This window comes from Siphateles boraxobius, unplaced genomic scaffold (assembly GCF_051911475.1).
Source record: "Siphateles boraxobius isolate OS27281-9 unplaced genomic scaffold, OSU_SipBor_1 8, whole genome shotgun sequence".
Lineage (NCBI taxonomy): Eukaryota > Metazoa > Chordata > Actinopteri > Cypriniformes > Leuciscidae > Siphateles > Siphateles boraxobius.
The window spans coordinates 25,771,780-25,794,683 of NW_027509208.1; the positions used below are offsets into that span (position 1 = coordinate 25,771,780).

The 22,904-nt window shown below is 44.2% G+C and overlaps 1 protein-coding gene and 2 long non-coding RNA genes across 3 annotated transcripts; 1 reads left to right on the forward strand and 2 right to left on the reverse strand.

Annotated features, from left to right (window-relative positions):
- Positions 1 to 1,073: 1,073 nt before the first annotated feature.
- On the reverse strand, positions 1,074 to 3,411 carry LOC143728965 (uncharacterized). The gene is made up of 4 exons (XM_077219918.1): positions 2,938 to 3,411; positions 2,230 to 2,672; positions 1,852 to 1,993; positions 1,074 to 1,112 (listed from the first exon to the last, which is right to left on the reverse strand). The coding sequence occupies exons 1-4, from the start codon at positions 3,304 to 3,306 to the stop codon at positions 1,074 to 1,076; spliced, it is 993 nt and encodes a 330-aa protein (XP_077076033.1). The 5' UTR covers positions 3,307 to 3,411.
- Positions 3,412 to 17,465: 14,054 nt separating this feature from the next.
- Positions 17,466 to 18,346, reverse strand: LOC143728590 (uncharacterized). Its single transcript, XR_013199842.1, has 2 exons — positions 18,251 to 18,346; positions 17,466 to 18,176 (listed from the first exon to the last, which is right to left on the reverse strand). It is a non-coding gene; the product is annotated as an uncharacterized LOC143728590 (long non-coding RNA).
- A 3,547-nt stretch (positions 18,347 to 21,893) lies between these two features.
- On the forward strand, positions 21,894 to 22,896 carry LOC143729580 (uncharacterized). The gene is made up of 3 exons (XR_013200021.1): positions 21,894 to 22,081; positions 22,374 to 22,515; positions 22,599 to 22,896. It is a non-coding gene; the product is annotated as an uncharacterized LOC143729580 (long non-coding RNA).
- Positions 22,897 to 22,904: the final 8 nt, after the last annotated feature.

Sequence of the window (22,904 nt, forward strand, 5' to 3'; positions counted from 1 at the left end):
TTAGTAACCGAGTACGTTTGTTTGCTTATCTCACACCTGGGCAACGCAAAAGAAAAATAAATAGTTACAGCAAATTTGAGCAAATGCAAGCTGTCAAAAGAAAGAGAAGGACGTGTGATGTTGGACTGGTGGCACCCTGTGACAACAGCAGCCATATGCAGATTGATGACTGTGATTAAACCACAGCTCAGGAGGGCAGAGGTCAGACAGCTGATCACAGCTACTGTAATTCTGCGGTCTATGCTGAGAGCAGTGTACCATGCTCCAATGAAGCCTGCCATGAAACTGTGAGGAGATTGACAGACGAGTGCACTGTACTGAGGTCAGAGGTTTATCAGCTCAGGGAAAAGGTTAGCAAGTTATCCTTCAGCCAGGAAACCTTCAAGGACAATGATGATATGGTGCAGGACTTAACTGGCCTTCCATCCTTTGCCAAGCTGATGGTTGTCTTCACTTTTGTGTCAGCGTTCCTCAAGGTGGGACCTGGATTGAATCCCTTTCAAAGCTTTTTAATGACCTTAATGAGAATGAGACTGAATTTACCACTGCACTTCTTTTCATATATATTTCATGTGTCAAAGCCTACTGCAGGCCGAATTTTTAACAGTACGTTAAATGTCTTGCATGATAAGTTGTTTATATTCATACTGTGGCCCAGTAAGGAACAGATTCAAATTAGTTTACCCATGTGTTTCAAAAATAGTAGTTATAGAAATTGTACATCCATAATAGACTGCTTTGAAATTTTCATTGAGAGACCTAAAAACTTGAGAGCCCGAGCACAAACATACTCAAAATATAAGCACCACAATACTGCCAAGTACTTGATATCAATAACTCCACAGGGAGTCATATCGTTTGTGTCTCGTGGCTGGGGAGGGCGAGCAAGTGACAGGCACATTACAGAGAACTGTGGCTACCTGGAAAATCTGTTACCTGGTGATTTGGTCTTAGCAGATCGAGGGTTCACAGTAGGGGATGCTGTGGGATTGTACAGTGCTCATCACAAAATACCTGCCTTTACTAGAGGGAAAAAGCAACTATATCCAAGTGAACTTGAGTATTCAAGGGGGCTAGCAGCTGTTCGAATTCATGTTGAACGAGTGATTGGTCTTGTGAGGAATAAATACACAATTTTACAAAGCACAATACCCATTTCTCTCTGCCAGACTGCAACTCCAGGAGAGTTTACATCTCTTGACAAGATGGTCAGAGTGTGCTGTGCTCTGTGCAACATTTGCCAATCTGTTGTGCCCTCGCAATAGCATGGGTGTCAGTAACATTGTTTTCCTTAGTGTCACAAGGTTAAACAATTGTGTACAAATGTAATATATATTTGGATCTTTGTTTTTTTATGCAAGGCTGTTATTTATGAGTTTCATGTGTATTGTTTTGTGTTTGTCTTGTTTACTTGTTTCTAAAACAAGTAAGACTATCACAAATGTGTGTGTATATTGATATGGGCTGAAATTACTTTTGAAATAAATTGTTATTCATTCAATTACAACACTTTAGTGATGTTTATTGTACATGGTCACATTGCAGTAACAATACATGTGCAATATATACATTTTCCATCACATTCCATTAGGCAGTGTTGTAATGTAACAAAATACAAATACTTCACTACTGTACTTAAGTAGAATTTTCACACACAATTTAACAATGTATTACTTAAAGTAAGTCTTAAAGTGTCTGTTATTTACTGTACTCAAAGTATCCAAAGTAATCTTCTGATATTAAATGTACTTAAATATTAGAAATGTGTATGTGTATATATATATATATATATATATATATATATATATATATACACACACACTTCTAATATTTAAGTACATTAATGTTTACCTGTTGTTTCGTTAGATGTAGATCATCAAAGACCTTGGTACCCTCAATCAGCAGCAAGGGAAAGTCCATCTCCAGCCAGGAGCTTGAGTACAATGTGGAAAGAGGAGCTGGCAAGTCCAGTTGTATCACCTTTGGGATGTACCTGTGAGAGTCAAACAGAAACAAGACATTTTAAGTGACAATATATAGTGTCCAGACTATTTAAAGTGACAAAAGAACAAATGTACAGTTAATTATTCTAGACCTGTAGTAATTGCTCCTTATAATTAGCCCATGTTTTTGTTTTCCCCTGTCATAACTGAGATGAGTTGCAAAGTATTATGTGCAAGCCACAAAAGAGCTTAGTTTTCAGTCACTCTGTGGAGCAGAGCATCTTACCTGTGGGAGTGGCCCTCAATGACAGAGAGGATGGCAGTCTTCTTTGGTTTGGACTCCTGCAATTCACTATTATGAAGCGCCTCAAAGAATGCTTGGCAGTCTTTATCTGATGGTCTGATATCAGGACAACCAGGACCTTGATCTTCACAGCTTGAACATGGCTCTTGTTTATGAGAGAAACTGATGTTGCAGATCTCTTCATATGGGACCCCTCTGACAGAGTTCATACTTGTCTGAGCCCAAGCACAAGGTTTCTCGCTGCAAGCCTGCCCGTTTTTAATATCAGCAGCAGCCAAAACAGAGAACAAAAGAGCTGCTGCATGAGAGCAGACCTCTCCTAAGGCTGCCTTACAGGTGCAATGAGCCATAAGTACTGTCCGGTCCTCTTGGACTGTGATCCAGGGATGTGTTGGGGTCACAGAAAGGTTTTGTGAATGCTTAACCTTAAGTATGAAACACAAATTGAGAATTATAAATTTAGCAATATAGCCAGATTAACCAATAATGTTTAAGTTCAACATATATAACATTATCTAAGACTCCTAGCTATTTTCTACATTATGTTTTCGCTAACATGCGTAAGGTCAGCTTTAAAAAACGAAATTCCATTGGCAATTGTTAATTATTATCCTAGCATTGACCTAGCTAGCTTTGCCACCTAGCAAGTTAGTAGCATAGCTAGTAAAGTTAAGTAAACAAATATCTTACCTTTCCTGTAAATAAGAAAAGTTTCTTCATCTCCAGATGATAAACTCGAGGATCATTCACCCATCCTGATTTAAAATACATGTACGCTTCAGTGCTCTTGTATGCCTTGAGGGACTCCCCGCTGTATGGAGAAGGATTGTGGACGAGGTAGATGTAAATGTCACCAAAAGACATGTTTGGCAAGTTAACGACAGATTTCAGCGGGGTCAGTAGTTGATTCAGAAGTAAATACGGATCAAAACCCAAAATATCAATTTTCTTGTAATAGCGTTGCTTTTCTTTATCAGATAGATGAGCGATTTTCGTCTGAGTAACGTTAGCAGAGCCCGTTTCTTTGACGTTAACGTTTGCCATTTCCCCTGGAATCATAGACAGTAAAATGAGCTAAACCTGAAATCGACGGTCAGTGGCGCGGGCGCTACGGTCCTAAAGATGGCGGCCACAACAAAAAAGTCACGTGACTGAAACCCATGTATAGGAGACCAAAAGTCTGAGTGGACATCCATGACATGCAGAGTCCCTCAAGGCTCAATTCTTGCGCCACTCCTATTCAACCTGTACATGCTCCCAATGAGCCAAATAATGAGAAAGAACCAAATCGCTTACCATAGCTATGCAGACGACACACAGCTCTACTTATCGCTATCGCCTAACGATTACAACCCCATTGACTCCCTTTGCCAATGCATTGATGAAGTAAACAATTGGATGTGCCAAAACTTTCTTCAGTTAAACAAAGACAAAACTGAAGTCATTGCGTTTGGAAACAAAGATGAAGTTCTCAAGGTGAACGCATACCTTCAGTCTAGGGGTCAAACAACTAAAAATCAAGTCAGGAATCTGGGTGTGTCTCTAGAGTCAGACCTTAGTTTCAGTAGTCATGTCAAAGCAATAACTAAATCAGCATACTATCACCTGAAAAATATTGCAAGAATTAGATGCTTTGTTTCCAGTCAAGACTTAGAAAAACTTGTGCATGCTTTCATCACCAGTAGGGCGGATTATTGTAATGGACTTCTCACTGGCCTTCCCAAAAAGACCATAAGCAGCTCATACAGAACGCTGCTGCTAGGATTCTGAGCAGAACCAGAAAATATGAACACATCACACCAGTCCTCAGGTCTTTACACTGGCTGCCAGTTACATTTAGGATTGATTTTAAAGTATTATTACTGGTATATAAATCATTCAATGGCCTAGGACCTCAATACATTGCAGATATAGATCACTCAGATCATTAGGATCACATCGGCTAGAAATACCAAGGGTTCACTCTAAGCATGGCGAGTCTTCTTTTAGCTACTATGCCAGCCACAGCTGGAACCAGCTTCCAGAAGAGATCAGATGTGCTCCTACAGTAGTCACATTCAAATCCAGACTCAAAACACATCTGCTTAGCTGTGCATTTACTGAATGAGCACTGTGCCACTGTTCGTCCGACTGTTTGCACTGTATTTTATTTTATGTTTTAATTATTCTGATTTCATTTGATTATTTCTGTATTTTATCTTTTATTCTAAACTGTTTTAATTATTCTGATTTCTTTTGATTATTTTAATTTCTTCTATGTAAAGCACTTTGAACTACCATTGTGTATGAAATGTGCTATATAAATAAACTTGCCTTGCCTTATGCATTCAGTTAAAATGTTTTTTTTTCTCCCACAGGTGACTTCCCCGACTGTTTTCATTCTCGTTTTCTCACTCACTTTCAGAGCTAGGCGACTTTCATTAGCTTTAAGGACGCAGCAACCTTTACATTTTGAAGGTATGTTGCCACCCTAAAAGTCGAAGGCTTTTTACACGTTTCTATTTGTCCTATTTTTTTTTTTCTATTATTTTGTTGTTTTACCTTTTCGTTTCAGGGCAAATTTTAAATAGATGCAGATTACCATGCCATGCTGTGGGGCATTACCATGCCATGCTGTGGGGCATTACCACTGCCCCCACTGCTCAAGGACAGTTATAAGAAGAGTGGAAATGGAAAGGCATTTGGTCTTATGTTATAATCAGCTGACCTCACAGTCTATGCCCGGCTCGTGCCACTCCATCAGCCGAGCCTTACCCGCCTCGTGCCACTCCATCAGCCGAGCCTTACACGCCTCACGCCACTCCATCAGCCGAGCCTTACCCGCCTCGTGCCAATCCATCAGCCGAGCCTTACCCGCCTCACGCCACTCCATCAGCCGAGCCTTACCCGCCTCACGCCACTCCATCAGCCGAGCCTTACCCGCCTCGTGCCACTCCATCAGCCGAGCCTTACCTGCATTGCACCACTCCATCAGCCGAGCCTTACCCGCCTCGTGCCACTCCATCAGCCGAGCCTTACCCGCCTCGTGCCACTCCATCACCCGAGCCTTACCTGCCTTGCACCACTCCATCAGCCGAGCCTTACCCGCCTTGTGCCACTCCATCAGCCGAGCCTTACCCGCCTCGTGCCACTCCATCAGCCGAGCCTTACCCGCCTCGCGCCACTCCATCAGCCGAGCCTTACCTGCATTGCACCACTCCATCAGCCGAGCCTTACCCGCCTCGTGCCACTCCATGAGCCGAGCCTTACCCGCCTCGTGCCACTCCATCAGCCGAGCCTTACCCGCCTCGCGCCACTCCATCAGCCGAGCCTTACCTGCATTGCACCACTCCATCAGCCGAGCCTTACCCGCCTCGTGCCACTCCATCAGCCGAGCCTTACCCGCCTCGTGCCACTCCATCAGCCGAGCCTTACCCGCCTCGCGCCACTCCATCAGCCGAGCCTTACCTGCATTGCACCACTCCATCAGCCGAGCCTTACCCGCCTCGTGCCACTCCATGAGCCGAGCCTTACCCGCCTCGTGCCCCTCCATCAGCCGAGCCTTACCCGCCTCGTGCCACTCCATCAGCCGAGCCTTACCCGCCTCGCGCCACTACATCAGCCGAGCCTTACCCGCCTCGCGCCACTCCATCAGCCGAGCCTTACCTGCCTTGCACCACTCCATCAGCCGAGCCTTACCCGCCTCGTGCCACTCCATCAGCCGAGCCTTACCTGCCTTGCACCACTCCATCAGCCGAGCCTTACCCGCCTCATGCCACTCCATCAGCCGAGCCTTACCCGCCTCGCGCCACTCCATCAGCCGAGCCTTACCCGCCTCGCGCCAATCCATCAGCCGAGCCTTACCCGCCTCGCGCCACTCCATCAGCCGAGCCATCACAAGACCACTTGTATGCACGGCAACCGATGCAGGGTGCAGCAGAGGTTTATGGGAAGTCTGTCAGGTGTCCTCATTGCAATCTTAGTCTCCTCAAGAAGAATTATAACACACCTCTTGAGGAAACATGCTGATTTGTCTCATGACATCACTCAGGCCTGTCATCTGCAGAGTGTTATTGTCGATGAGACAAATGGCATATTTTCCGTGCAAAAAACTGGACATGGGTTTTCTGTGCCAGTCCATGTCCAGAGGAAAACATGGGGAACAATACATCAAGTTAGATGTGAGCTAGAGGAATGTGTGCAGTATCAGATGTTGGCTCAGCGGAGTGGATTAAGCTATAGTTTGTGCTCTCACATTCGCTCTGTAGACTACTGTAGTGAGATAGCTGCAGAGACATTTCTCGGAGAAGACGTCCTGAGGAATATGATTGCAGTAAAAAATTTTGGAGAGGCAAAAGCAGCTATATGTGTGAAGAGGCAAAAGGCTGCTTGTGCAGCGCATGTTCCTCTTTGTGTGCCTGTGGACTTTGGTGGGTCTCCATCACAAATATGCCTGTCGATCCATGAGCCAGACATTCATAGTTTTAGCCGACTTGGAAGGATAATGGTCACCTATAACATTCAAAGGAACACCTGGCATTGTCCCTGCACAAAGCCACGGACATCTTGTCCACACATATACATCTCAAAGTGGCATATTTTTCACACCCAAAGAGACCTCTTCAAGTCAGAGGTGCCCACAACACCAAGCTCAGAGGGTTGCAGTCTCCTGGACACCACTGGTATTAAGAGAAGTGTGCAGTACATTTTCAAAGATAAAAAAATTCCAGAAGCACTTCCAAAAGAAGTTACAACACCAAGAATGAAGATTGAATACCCAAAGCAGTTCTTTCCTCTTGAGACAGCGTGCCAGTTATGCCTTGGACATCCTGCACTTGTAGAGGCTGTACTCGTTACCAAAAAAGCTAGGATTGTCAGCATGTTGGGCTTGATAGAAAGTAAGTCCGAGAAGCATATCTAATGTAAAGAGCAATTGTGATCAGTGATGGCTAGTATTGTGATGGGTTGATATCAATGTGATTTGTGTTTTACAGACATTTCAACATACCATAGGATATGTCCACAGTGCAACATGGTGTATAGGTACCAGGAGTGGAAAGATGGTCTTCACAACTTTGATAACCATATTTTTCTCACCCTTGAACTTTGTCTGTTTCTCAGAGAAAATGTTACTGTGAGAATTAATCTTTTCTCCTTCAGATTACTTGACTATGGGCTATATGGAACATTGTAACATTTGTCCCCACAAGGGGTAAATAATCAGGCGCAAGGCGGTAGTGCAGCTTCAATCAATAGGAACATTTTTTAATTCAAATAATACAAAGAAATATAACAGAACTTAAATGCAAATACCCACAAAGAAAACTAATAAAAAATAAAAATAAATAAAAAATTATATAAAAACAACCCCCCGATAGCCACGGGCCACCTATATCGTGAAGACAGAGTGGCATTCAAAGTGCTCTCACCACAACAAGCTCACAGCAATCACACTGCAAACCTACAGATCAAAAGGAGCAAACACAATTAAAGTGACCAAACCACCACACGATCCCAGCCACCTCACCACCGCCATCCACACAGTGATGGTAACCCAGCAGCCATCGTTGGGTTAAAAAGAAATCTACAAAAAGAAAGAAAAACAAATTAATTAACAGTGGGTAATGCCAGAAGGACAAAGAAGTCAGCACCATGAAGCCATCGATTATTTTATGGCCTAGGTTTTTCCTATATAATTATGGTCCAACATCCAACAAAATAATAAAATAAACAAAAGAAAATTAAACCTAAAGTAAACGGTAACCGTGCATCCCTGTAAGGGAAAACACAGTTCATTACAACAAAGAATTATTTGCAATATATCAAAAAAACACAAATAAAAAACAACCTTAAAAAGTTCCCTTTAAATAAAACAATACCTCTAACATCCGTTATTCTGACTGACACACAGGCAACAATCAGTCAGGCAATAATCCGGCCAAAACACTAAAATCAAAAAGAAAAGAAAATCATTAAAACATAATCCTAAAAACAGTTTCATAAAATTATAAAACTAATACCTCCTAAAGTAACAACAGGTAACTTTTCAACCTTCATAATACATTTCCAAGTCTCTTGTGATGGTACATCGACTTACAATAGTTTGAATGACACGTCTGCCATAGCCTGACGGGGTCTGTAGCGTTTTTAATTGTACTTTTAAACTTCGGGTTTCTGGTAGTAACCGGCGAACAAAGAGAACTACATAATTCGACTGCTTTACGGCATATACGTCACTTCCACCACCACCCCCACTTCCTTAAAGTCGGACGTGCGAGCCAAATTTTATACAGTCATGGCCGAAGCAGCACAGAGAAAAAAGAAAGCAAAGGTTTTGTCGGAGGAAAGCAAAAAGAGAAAAAGAGAAAGTGATCGCATAAAAGGCAGAGCGAGGATCAACATTGGGCCAGCTTTTTCTCTCTGGCGTGAGCTGAAAGAGGAGGAGGGGTTCCCGACAGATGCTGACTTGGCTGTCATGCTTTTGGACCAGTAAGTATATTGCGTGCATACTATCTCTTTGTTTTTTTGGCTGCCTGATTATGTTATGGAAGCTATTTTATCCTCCGTTTATCTTCATGAATGAAGTAATGATAGTAGAGTAGCGAATTATCAATCTGGTAGCTAGTAAACGCTATTCTCGTTCTTTTAGCATTCTCGTTCTGATTGGAACTTTGCAATCAATGAAATGCAAATAGCAAATGTTTGACCTAAAAAGTGTAGTCTACTCAACATGTACAAACAAAGGAGGAAGATAATAATATTATCATTGAGTTCATAGCTTCTCATTTGTTACATGTGTAAAGTTACTTGATTGTGTAATTTCCGATTATTGCTAGATACAGAGGCAAACGGGATTCTTGTCGCAATTTTTTCGGATGACTAATTTCCACCCTCATGTTGTTCTTGTGCAATACTTCTGTGTGATTGCATTGAAGTATCATATAGATTCAGAAAAACGGTAACCAATAGACTAGGCTACTATAATGACGCTGGCTTGTAAAAGTGATCATCGCGATCATTTGTCGTTATAAAAAAAATAAAACACATGAAATTATATTCATATGACATGCTGAAATATATGCCACTGTACCTGGGATGAAGACATTTCACACACGCGAGAACACCTGCATGTGACTTCCTCCTACAGTGTTCAGGGCTATCATGGTTGTCAACAAATGCACGTGCATGTAGGATGACAGTTTACGACAGTAGTAGAGGACAATACTGTTTCCCAACTGTAGGGGGAGCCCGAGAGCAAAAAACTACCTGTTGTTACTTTAACGATGTGTATCATATGTTCAGCTCTCAATGACGCTGCGCCAGCATTTAACATCACTGCTCGTCCGCTATTCTTCTAAAGTGCTCAATCTGCCGCGACATTCACACGTGCCTCAATCAATCGCAGCAAAAAGGAAGCGAGAGAGCAAACTAATCTCTATACCTACCATCAGTTAAAGTTTTAAATGTGCCGCGACATCCATTCATCCACAAGTCACGATTACTGACAGGAAGCAAGAGAGCGAACAAACCTCACTACTTCCTTATATAGCGCTAGGGCTGATGGGACTTGTAGTGCCCCAACCATGTCCCATTACAATCTACCCCCCTAGATTTAAATCGACGTCCCGTCGATTACATCAACACAACCAGGGGCGGAACATTACGTTCAAACGATTGTCGGACAGCCTCATCCTAGGGAGAGCGACCTGATCATTTAAATGGACTTCAGTCGTAGGGGCTGACCGAGGGAGACGATATGGGTTTGAATGACATCCAGCTGTTGCCCTCCTCGTACGCCTTACTACAGCTTCCTCCTGTTCTTGAGGCTGACGATCCTCTGCATAATCTGCTACTGAAGTACAGAAGTTGGTATTATCTTTTATTATCTAAGGTTGAGGCCTAATAACTTGGTCTTGGGCAGGTACACACTCAGGGGTTAGGGACACAACTAAAATGTCTTCATCTCTTAAAGTTTCCTGATGGTCAAATAGATCTAGCAGTCCAGGATCATTCGGGGGGTTATAAGCTGGTCGCAACTCACAACGATGAATGTGAAATATTATCACCTCCCTCTGCAGGGGCAATAGCATACACAGCTCCATGTCCATCTGGGCGCCGGACCACTTTATAAGGGGTTGGATCCCAGGCATCCTGGATCTTATTCCTGCCTCTTCGATTATGGGCTCTCTGATACACAACCTGGCCTTCTCTTAACGGTTCATGGCGTACCTTAAGGTCATTTGATCGGGCACGGTGTTCTGTGGCACATTGAAGGCGGGCTCGAGCCTTACTAAATATTCGTTCCAAACTGTCTTTATGATCCACCACCCAGTCTACTTCACTCTGGACATGGTTATCCAATCCCAACAGAAAATCAACAGGTAAACGGGGCTCTTGTCCAAACATAAGGACATAAGGAGAATACCCAGTAGACTGGTGATCTGTGGTATTATAAGCATATACCACCTGAGCAAGATGGTCTGGCCAATGACATTTTTCCTCCGGAGGCAAAGTACGCAGCAAATCATGCATTGTTCTGTTAAAACATTCGCATTGACCGTTCCCTTGCGGTCGGTAGGGTGTGGTACGAGTTTTTGAAATCCCATACAGCCTGCATAATTCTTGGATCAGACTACTTTCAAAACACCGACCTTGATCTGAATGAATTTGTCGTGGTACTCCAAATAAGTAGAACCAACGTTCCACTAAAACACGTGCCACTGTTGATGACGTTTGGTCTTTAGTTGGGATGGCTTGTGTGAACTTTGAAAACACATCGGTCATCACCAGTACAGTTTCAAGTCCGTTTGATGCAGGTTCGAGCAACGTGAAATCAATGGCCAGAATATCCAACGGCCTCTCTGCCATCAGGTGCCCCATAAAACTCCGTACTTTTGGTCGCACTACTTTGGCCAGGGTGCAGCGCTGGCACTTCTTACACCATTCTTCAATGAATTTGAACATACCAGGCCAGTAACATCGAGTTCTCACTAAACTTGCTGTCCGCTCAATTCCTTGGTGGCCATGGTCATCATGCAAACCTGTAAGAACTCTTTCCCTGAGAACAGCTGGTAACACAACCTGACGAATTTCACAATGTTCCTCCTGGGGACAGAACCTCCGATACAGTATGCCCTCAATCTTCACCAGCCTCCCCCACTGCCTTACCAATTCAAGCACCTCTGATGATTCTGATGCCTTCTCCTGTGCATCTGGTGGCCTTTGACGATCCCAATAGACGAGGAATTGCCCAATAACGGGATCAGTTTCTTGCAGAACACTAAGATTTTCTCTAGGCTGTTCGGGGAGGGCAGAAATTGTTTCGCTTACGACTACACGTTGACTATCATAAACTACTGATATAGTTCCTTTGGTAAAACAGTAGTCATGGCCAATTCAGCTACAGATACAGCATTTTTTCTAGAAAGAGCATCAGCATTAACATGAGAACGTCCAGGCTTATACCTAATTTCCAAATCGAAATCTGCAAGCTGTTTAGCCCATCGTTGTTCCAACGCTCCCAATTTCGCAGTTCGCAAATGACTCAGTGGATTATTGTCTGTATACACCAGGCATTTCTGACCCAGCAAATACTCTCTAAACTTTTCTGAAACAGCCCATTTAAGAGCCAAAAACTCCAACTTCATTGAGCTGTAATTCTGCATGTTACGTTCAGATGGTCGCAGACCTCGACTTGCGAACGCGACTGGTCGACATTTGCCTCCATGTTCTTGAGATAAGACTGCGCCCAAACCTTGATGGCTTGCATCAACATCCAAGACAAAGGGCTTACTGAAATCAGCATAAGCAAGGACTGGAGCATTTGTTAGAGCTGTTTTAAGAGTCTGAAAAGCATCTTCACATGGGTCAGTCCATTTGGTCCCCAGATTAATCTTTGGTCGTTTACTTTTCTGTCCCCTGATCATTTCTGCCACCAATGTATTCAAGGGTCCAGCGATACATGAAAAGTTTTTAACAAACCGCCGATAATAACTAGCGAAACCAAGAAAGGATCGAAGTTCTTGAAGACTTTGTGGACGATTCCATTTAGCTACAGCCGATATCTTCTCTGGGTCTGTACTGACCCCTGTAGAAGAGACCACATGCCCCAAATAACGTACCTCCGGCCGAAAGAAGCAGCATTTACTGAGTTTTATCTTCAAGTTCTGTTGTCTCAGCCGATCCAGCACCAGCTCAAGTCGCTGAAGATGTTGCTCAATGGTTGCCGAAAAGACAATCACATCATCCAAATAGAGCAATAAAGACTGAAAACTCTGATCCCCAAAATTTCGCTCCATTAACCTTTGAAAAGTGCTTGAGGCATTGCACAACCCAAAAGGCATCCTATTAAATTCAAAGAGCCCAAATGGAGTGCAAAAGGCAGTCTTAGCACGATCTTCATCAGCTACTGGCACCTGGTTATATCCACTAGCCAGGTCTAAAGTCGAAAACCACTTTGCTCCAGTTAAGGCATCCAGTGTCTCCTCTATCCTTGGTAAGGGATAGGCATCCTTGCGGGTTCTGACATTGAGTTGGCGATAATCGACACACATTCTCAGAGAGCCATCCTTCTTCTGCACCAATACAATTGGCGAGGCATATGGGCTGCAACTTCCCCTAATGACTTGACTGTCCAACAATTGTCTTATGTGTGCCTTCACTGCCTCAAACTGACTAGGAGGAATTCTACGATATCGCTGGCGTACCGGTGTATCATCTATTAAAGGAATCTGATGATCTATTAATTTTGTACACCCCAAGTCACTCTCATGCTTGGAAAAGACATCAGAGTATCTTGTTAGCAATCTCCCAACTTCCTCCTTCTCAACCTCTGTCAGCCCCGGCAATTCTAAACCTTGAACATCGATGATTGACACTGATGTAATAGTTTGACACTGAACAGTCACAGTATTAGGATCACATGGTAAATCTCCCTTAAACACAATGTCTTGATCTGATTTCATGACTACCTCAGCACCAACCAAACTACCCAGTCTAATTCTTGGTGGCAAATATAAAGGTTCTGTGCCAACATTAACCACCGGTACATGCACTACCCCTTGTATACATTGCAACAGGGCAGGTGATATTAACACTCCAGCAGGCAGTCCCCCATCATTGAAATCCTGGGGTTCTAAAAAAACCACTGTACAACTTTTTATGTTCTGAGGGCACCATGCAGGTTGTAGCGACAATGAGTCTTACATTAAATTAGCTCAAATTATATATAGGGAATTTAATAATTAATCATGAATGATTAATATATTGCACATTACAGTTAAATTATCGAAGCTGAAAATAGATCGATTGTATATATGAATGATCACCATAATGGGTTATGGTTCGTCATTAATATATCAATAGTCTTATTACAGATTGATTATATGAGATAACATTAAATGGAATTAATTTAGTTATCGAACAATCTGTTTGTCCAGCAAACGGCCGTAATATTAACTTATCAATTTTCAACAAAAATTATCTCTTTCTTATAATTCCAAAAAAGCTATTTTCTGGCCATGAAAAATCACCTTCTTGTTATTATAAAATTTAGGTTACTGAAATAGTAACGAATTGTAAAGCTTTGTAGCAAAAGGGTCGAACACTTCATTGACTTTGTAAAAATGAGAACTTTAGACAATTAGCAATCAAGAATATAATGGTTTTAATAAAATGAAACTACGGATACAGAATTCTACATTTAAACCCGGGATACATGTATGTACGATAAACAGTAAAACTAACGAGACAAACAAATAACAACGGGAGTGAGAGAGAGAGAGATTGAGTGAGAGAGAGAGAGAGAGTGAAATATATATATATATATATATATATATATATATAGAGAGAGAGAGAGAGAGAGAGAGAGAGAGAGATAGAGGATGAGAAAGTGGAACTAACGGTCAGGATGAGAGAGATCACCGAGGTGATCGCAGCATGGCAAAAATCACAGACAATAACCCTTAGAGAGGCAACAAGAAATCACATCAATCAAATCAAATCAAATCAATAACCTATACTTGCGTATATGGTTCTCTTTGTGTGAGCTGAAGAACGCAGAGTCGTGTGCGTGTTTGTCCTTCGGCGCTATAGGCTTGTTCTCTCGTGTCTTCCGGGGCGAGCAGACTCGCGGGAAGTTTTAAAGGTTCACCGAACGTGAAGTTACCAAGGAAATAGTTCAGAGTTCATCTCCCTCGGGAGGGAGAGGCGAAGAATGAAAATAAAACTTAGTAAAGAAAGGAAAAGAAAAGAAACGCGGTGTAATGCTCCCTAAGGAGCCATGGGACCGGACACCTCTCACAGGGAAAGTGCTCTCTTTTGAGAAACTCCTGTGTCAGTTTCTTATAGAGAGGAGGGGTTCACGCCTGCTTCGCGTATGTGAACCAATCATCTTAGAGCATCTCGAGCGGGAAAAGTTCTTCTTTGTCTTGTCAGGATAATTGATGATGCTATAAAATTTTGTCATTTCTAGCCAGAAAGATTGTACACACAGAACAATACATTTTACTGTAATATCCTATGTATGACTGGTTAAGTCAAAACAAGACGGTCAAACAGGTACCAAGAATGGCCGGAAAGAGTAGAAGAAACATAAAGTTACATTCATATGCAGAATTACACACATTTAATGTTCACTCACACGACTATAAAGCCATAATACCGGCTACCATGACCTAGGAAAGATCAAATTCATGTTTATACATTTCTTAAGTGGTTATACTTATAGAAAATATAAGATTGCAGAGTCCATTAGTCCTTCTTCATCAGAATTCAAGTGGGAGCTGTGATTCCCTTGGAATTCCTTTTGGGGGTCATAAAGTTTTATGACCTAGCAAGAGGGAGAGTTACAGCAGATGATACTGTTAGGTAATCTTTCTTTAGAAATACACTTAAGATTTGAAGTTACAGACCAGTCTCCAATTACATCTATAGAATAAGACAAAACTAATTAGATATGCATGCATACAGGAAGGTTAGATACAATTCTGTGTTATATACATTAAGGACATTCCTATCCTAAGTTGCACACAAAGGACGTTTGTGTGCGGGTATGTGTGGTGTGTGTGTGTGTATCCTTAGGGCATATTGTCCATCCGTGGTGTGCACCACGTGAGGGTTTCGAGAACAACGGGGACCTGTTTCTTGATTGCGCAATGCGTCATAAATGGAGTTAATCAATGACCTGCTGGCAGACATTGGGGCACCATTTCACATGATTCAAGGTTTTGTGAATTAAACATATATGTGTTCATATTTGTTCAGTAGTGAAAGGAAAACAGGATTCGGTCAGTCGCTACAAGGTACTAACCTCATGGTGCCGGCTGGAATCTGGACAGGATGGCAAGACTGAACTTTCACATATCCAATAAATCCAGGAAAAGGGGCACCATCTGCTCGGTGGCACCGTGAAAGGGCGTCTCTCCAGCCTAACTCTGCCTGCCTGACCTGTGGAGCTGAAAATAGTGCTGGGCCGTGTTTTTCAAACAGATCACTATAACACTGTCCAATCACATTCATACCTAAAAGGCCAGGGGTCAGTTCTTTCCTCTGATGGAACAAAGTATCAACAGGATCTTTTACAACCAAAATACCCTGCCCCAAAAGAGTTTGCCCCAGCACAGTCACATCAGTTTCAAAATATCCCACATATGGGATCTCAAGGCCATTAGCTGCTTTTAATTGAAGCCAACTACATTTTTTAAGTGCATCTATTCCCATTTGTCGGAAATGCTTTTCAAAAAATGACTCAGTTGCAGTGGTCACCATTGACCCTGTATCTAGTAAACATGAAATCTCCACCCCCCCCCCCCCCCCCCATCTGAACAAATACCACAGGACATTTGCCCACAAGACGCTGCAAGATAGTAAGGCAAACAGGTGACGGTGAAGCTTCACTAGCTCCTTCTACAACCTGACTCAAAACTGCAGGTGCTACACTGTCAGGCTCCCATTTATGTTCACCTGAGGGGATCTGGAGTTTGACTCAATGGGCCATGGTTGTCGACAATATCTGGCTATATGCCCAACTCTATTACAGCGAAGTCACCGTCGTGAGTTATTTTGCCTAGTTGCATTAACAAAGGGTTCATTCTTTTGATGCATAAGGCTATCAAAACGCTGGGTAAGTTCAATTATTTGTGTTTGTTGCTGTCTCAACATCTCTTTAATCTCTTTTAACTCTGTAGACTCCTGAAATCTAACCTTAGGTTCAAGCTCAACTACCCTGCCTTGAGTAACGTTACACCATGGCTGAACATATGAAGCAACTGCTTCCCTATTCCCCTATTCCACCCACCTAAGAGCTTCACTTCGAACCTCTAGTAGAGTAGAAGTTGGCTTCTCCCTTACTAATCGCTTTAGTTCACGCTTCAGCATCACATCTCGAACCTGTTCAACAAACTGATCACGAAGCACTCTATCAGAATTTGGAACGCTGCCTGGGTTGCTATTAAGAATCAAGTCCATCAAGGACATTAAAGCATGGGAAAATTCAGTAAAAGATTCACCTTCTTTTTGTTTTCGTTCATAAAACCTCTGTTGTAATTGAACAAATGTCTGTCTCCCCCATACAAGTCTCTCAAAATATCAAAAACAGACTCTGGAGAATCTCTTGCAGGAGATCTCTTCTCTTCCCCCCCCCAGGTGGTCAAGCAGAAAAACCACCTTTTCTTTATCAGACCAACCCCTGCCCTCAATACACACCTCAGCCTCCTCAGTCCAGTCTTCAATACTCAAAGTAGAGTCCATGTTCCCGTAAAAACGTGGGCATTTCCTCTCCCGAGGGACATAAAGTACCCTGTTATAAGACACTGGAGATGAAGCATTGGGATTAGACACAGAAGAGTGCGGTTGGTTAGAAACACTGCTACTGGGCGGGGGACGCTCTCTCATCAGCTGCTTGTTTTGTGCCTGCAGGTTCCGTATTTGCTCCTGCAAGTTTGTTATTTCTTGTTCCATATCTGTTGAAAAATTATTTTAGGAGACAGTTCAGGGAGAAGAAAAAAAAAAAAGAATCCCACGGAGACTGTAATGCTCCTCTTTTCACACAATTACCGTTTACTTAAACAATTACTGTCAATAAATAAATATACCAGCATAAAAAAAATTAAATAAATACAAAAATACAACAACAAAAAAATTCACAACCACCCTTGCTAAAAAAAAAAGGTACCCTGTCGACTACGCCAATTGTAACATTTGTACCCACAAGGGGTAAATAATCAGGCGCAGGGCGGTAGTGCAGCTTCAATCAATAGGAACATTTTTTAATTCAAATAATACAAAGAAATATAACAGACCTTAAATGCAAATACCCACAAAGAAAACTAATAAATGAAAAAAAAAAGAAAAAAAAAATTATATAAAAACAACCCCCCGATAGCCACGGGCCACCTATATCGTGAAGACAGAGTGGCATTCAAAGTTCTCTCACCACAACAAGCTCACAGCAATCACACTGCAAACCGACAGATCAAAAGGAGGAAACACAATTAAAGTGACCAAACCACCACACGATCCCAGCCACCTCACCACCGCCATCCACACAGTGAGGGTAACCCAGCAGCCATCGTTGGGTTAAAAAGAAATCTACAAAAAGAAAGAAAAACAAATTAATTAACAGTGGGTAATGCCAGAAGGACAAAGAAGTCAGCACCATGAAGCCATCGATTATTTTATGGCCTAGGTTTTTCCTATATAATTATGGTCCAACATCCAACAAAATAATAAAATAAACAAAAGAAAATTAAACCTAGAGTAAACGGTAACCGTGCATCCCTGTAAGGGAAAACACAGTTCATTACAACAAATAATTATTTGCAATATATCAAAAAAACACAAATAAAAAACAACCTTAAAAAGTTCCCTTTAAATAAAACAATACCTCTAACATCTGTTATTCTGACTGACACACAGGCAACAATCAGTCAGGCAATAATCCGGCCAAAACACTAAAATCAAAAAGAAAAGAAAATCATTAAAACATAAACCTAAAAACAGTTTCATAAAATTATAAAACTAATACCTCCTTAACGGTGTGTATCATATGTTCAGCTCTCAATGACGCTGCGCCAGCATTTAACATCACTGCTCGTCCGCTATTCTTCTAAAGTGCTCAATCTGCCGCCTGTCAATTACTGACAGGAAGCAAGAGAGCGAACAAACCTCACTACTTCCTTATATAGCGCTAGGGCTGATGAGACTTGTAGTGCCCCAACCATGTCCCATTACAATTACATTGTTTTTATTTATTTTTATTTTTAAGTTTCTATCCTTAAGCAACAAGAACATGTCTCTGTCTAATCTCAGACTTATTTGTGTGTGCTCCACACTTTAGAACCATGTGTCAGTGTCAAGAGTTGTTGATTCATTGGAGGGGTTAAGAGGAGAGAAGTTTCCACCCAGGAATGTCATATTTCACACCTATTGCCACTTTGAGGCTTTGTGCGACACAGAGTACACTTACTCCTGTATCAACTGTGGATTTTACCCACCTGTGGTAGTCATGGATTTACACAATAAAGGGGTTTTCAAGCTGGCAGGTAAGTGACATTGTGATTATTTTGTGTGTATGTTTTCAGTGCAGAAGTGTTGCTTTTGCCTAATGGTGTGATTCATTACAGTCAGTGACATCAAAGCACCCCCTGATGACTTCAACGGAGAACATGACATTGAGAGTTTTTGGAATTCTGTTCATCTTGCGACGATAAGTCATGGTTTTTTCCAAAGTGAGTTGTGGTGATTACTACATTTCTGTCACGGGTGGTGTATGGCAGGAAGCACGAGGAGACGAGGAATTCAAATAAACAATAAACTTTACTATAAATCAAAACAACAAACAGGTACAGGCAGACAGAGCGGATGCAAACACCAGTTAACATAGACGAGAACCGACCAAGACAGACTGAACAGAAGAAACTAAATACAGAGACAAATGAACCATAATGATGTGAAGACAGGTGACACAGATGATGATAACGAGGAACAGGCTGGTAAGTGAGGGAGTGAGTTCAGGTGTGGAGACAAGGAGGATTCTGGGAAGTGTAGTGCAGACAAGGACAGACAGGTGCAGACGAGGACTGTGACATTACTCCCCCCTCCCGGTAGGCGTGACCTCACGCCTTAAAACAGGGTCTGTAACGGGAAGGCGGACCGGGTGCAGGAGGATGGACTCCAGGATGGACCAGGCGGCCATGGCGGAGCAGGACGTGGGCGTGGCCATGGCGGAGCAGGACGTGGGCGTGGCCATGGCGGAGCAGGACGTGGGCGTGGCCATGGCGGAGCAGGACGTGGGCGTGGCCATGGCGGAGCAGGACGTGGCCATGGCGGAGCAGGACGTGGCCATGGCGGAGCAGGACGTGGCCATGGCGGAGCAGGACGTGGGCGTGGCCATGGCGGAGCAGGACGTGGGCGTGGCCATGGCGGAGCAGGACGTGGGCGTGGCCATGGCGGAGCAGGACGTGGGCGTGGCCATGGCGGAGCAGGACGTGGGCGTGGCCATGGCGGAGCAGGACGTGGGCGTGGCCATGGCGGAGCAGGACGTGGGCGTGGCCATGGCGGAGCAGGACGTGGGCGTGGCCATGGCGGAGCAGGACGTGGGCGTGGCCATGGCGGAGCAGGACTTGGGCGTGGCCATGGCGGAGCAGGACTTGGGCGTGGCCATGGCGGAGCAGGACTTGGGCGTGGCCATGGCGGAGCAGGACTTGGGCGTGGACGGGACCAGCGGCGAAGAGGTCTCTGGGCTGGACGGGACCAGCGGCGAAGGAAGCTCAGGGCTGGACTGGACCAGCGGCGAAGGAAGCTCAGGGCTGGACTGGACCAGCGGCAAAGGAAGCTCAGGGCTGGACTGGACCAGCGGCAAAGGAAGCTCAGGGCTGGACTGGACCAGCGGCAAAGGAAGCTCAGGGCTGGACTGGACCAGCGGCAAAGGAAGCTCAGGGCTGGACTGGACCAGCGGCAAAGGAAGCTCAGGGCTGGACTGGACCAGCGGCAAAGGAAGCTCAGGGCTGGACTGGACCAGCGGCAAAGGAAGCTCAGGGCTGGACTGGACCAGCGGCAAAGGAAGCTCAGGGCTGGACTGGACCAGCGGCAAAGGAAGCTCAGGGCTGGACTGGACCAGCGGCAAAGGAAGCTCAGGGCTGGACTGGACCAGCGGCAAAGGAAGCTCAGGGCTGGACTGGACCAGCGGCAAAGGAAGCTCAGGGCTGGACTGGACCAGCGGCAAAGGAAGCTCAGGGCTGGACTGGACCAGCGGCAAAGGAAGCTCAGGGCTGGACTGGACCAGCGGCAAAGGAAGCTCAGGGCTGGACTGGACCAGCGGCAAAGGAAGCTCAGGGCTGGACTGGACCAGCGGCAAAGGAAGCTCAGGGCTGGACTGGACCAGCGGCGAAGGAAGCTCAGGGCTGGACGGGACCAGCGGCGAAGGAAGCTCAGGGCTGGACGGGACCAGCGGCGAAGGAAGCTCAGGGCTGGACGGGACCAGCGGCGAAGGAAGCTCAGGGCTGGACGGGACCAGCGGCGAAGGAAGCTCAGGGCTGGACGGGACCAGCGGCGAAGGAAGCTCAGGGCTGGACGGGACCAGCGGCGAAGGAAGCTCAGGGCTGGACGGGACCAGCGGCGAAGGAAGCTCAGGGCTGGACGGGACCAGCGGCGAAGGAAGCTCAGGGCTGGGTTCATGGGCTGAAATGAATGTGTGTGCTGCCCACACACACACAACAGCCATGGATCCCACAAGTAGCACTGCGTCATCCAGAGCTGGCTGGACGGTCTCTGGCTGGACGGTCTCTGGCTGGACGGTCTCTGGGACTATGGCCTTCCTGGCAGCACGTGCTGATATAAGTGGGGGATCGGCGATGCAGGAAACCAGTCCTGGACGTCCATATACCGATCCGGTGGCTGGTTTGATGGTGGGCGTGATGGAGATGGCTGGAGACGGTGATTGTGTGGCAATGTCATCCGCCTCACCAATGGTGAAGGTTGAGCCACACAACCACAGCACATGATCTAGGTACCGGGGAAACGAACCTGGGTTTGCCGTTGCTGGAGCTTGCTGGTACAAAGGTTCATCCAGACCACACCAGAATACGGTCTTCAGCGCATCGTCAGTCCAGTCCACGAGGTGGGATATTTCAAGGAATTTTGCCACATATTCCTCAATTGGGCTACCGTCTTGAAAACAATGGACCAGACGATCGGCTGGGGTGAATGGAGAGTGAGCTGGGTTAACCGGGGTGAGAAGAATTCCCATGCTGACTCTTTACTTGGTCGGTTCTTCTGTCACGGGTGGTGTATGGCAGGAAGCACGAGGAATTCAAATAAACAATAAACTTTACTATAAATCAAAACAACAAACAGGTACAGGCAGACAGAGCGGATGCAAACACCAGTTAACATAGACGAGAACCGACCAAGACAGACTGAACAGAAGAAACTAAATACAGAGACAAATGAACCATAATGATGTGAAGACAGGTGACACAGATGATGATAACGAGGAACAGGCTGGTAAGTGAGGGAGTGAGTTCAGGTGTGGAGACAAGGAGGATTCTGGGAAGTGTAGTGCAGACAAGGACAGACAGGTGCAGACGAGGACTGTGACAATTTCATCAGATTCTACATTGTAAACACAATTTGGATTACAAATAATGCATCACATTTTGTAGGCAGTGCAAACAACCCTTTCACTGTCTGTCCAAGCTACGAACACTGGGCACCCTGGATTGGGAGTGAAACACGTCGAAGTGGCACTGTTCTTAACACAGAGTTCAAAAAAGTGAGAACATGCCCCTCTTCAACTGAAGCACAGCTGAGCAGTGTTACTGAGGACCATCTGATTGATGAGTTGGCAAAACAAAGGGTGATGTTGCCATGTGATGAACCTCTCTGGGTTTGAAGGGTAAGAAAGTGTCCAGTAAATGTTATTTTTACAGTTTGTCATAAGTACAGGTGAAACTCGAAAAATTAGAATATCGCGCAAAAGTTCATGTATTTTAGTAATTCAAATTAAAAGTTTTTTTTATTGATTTCATGTAATTTTCAAATTTTCTGAGATTTTGAATTTGGGGTTTTCATAAGCCGCAAGCCATAATCATCAAAATTATAACTTTTGCATGATATTCTAATTTTTCAAGTTTCACCTGTATTATCAGGTTGGAGTTGTGAGAAAATTGTGCAAAGCCTGCAACATCGACACCAAGGGCTCCCGCCTTGATCTCATAACAAGACTGAAGGAGAACATGAAGAGCAGACAAACATATGACAAGGTCTTCCAAAGCATATGGGGTGCATCTGGTAAGTTTGTGTCGCTCTGGAAACTATGGTATTAAGTTGTTGTAAATTACACACTTTAAAATCTTTTGAATCTTTAATTTCAGGTGGATGGTCTGTAATACTTTGCCCACATGGCATTGTATACAGCATCAAATTTAATCTACGTGCTGAAAGTCCCAGGGACTTTGCAGACCTGTTACTCTCCTGGAAGCACTTTCCAAATGTCTGTGTTTATGATTTCGAAAGAGGTTTGGCGACACACACCAATTTGCGGGTTCCTCATTCACTGCCTTTCCAGCCTTTTGAGGGCAGACTGTCTGATCCCACAGAAGAGAATGTGAAGGCAGCCAGGGATGGAAAATTGCTGGTATCACTGCCATGGCTACATGAAAGTGTGCACTGTGAGGAGG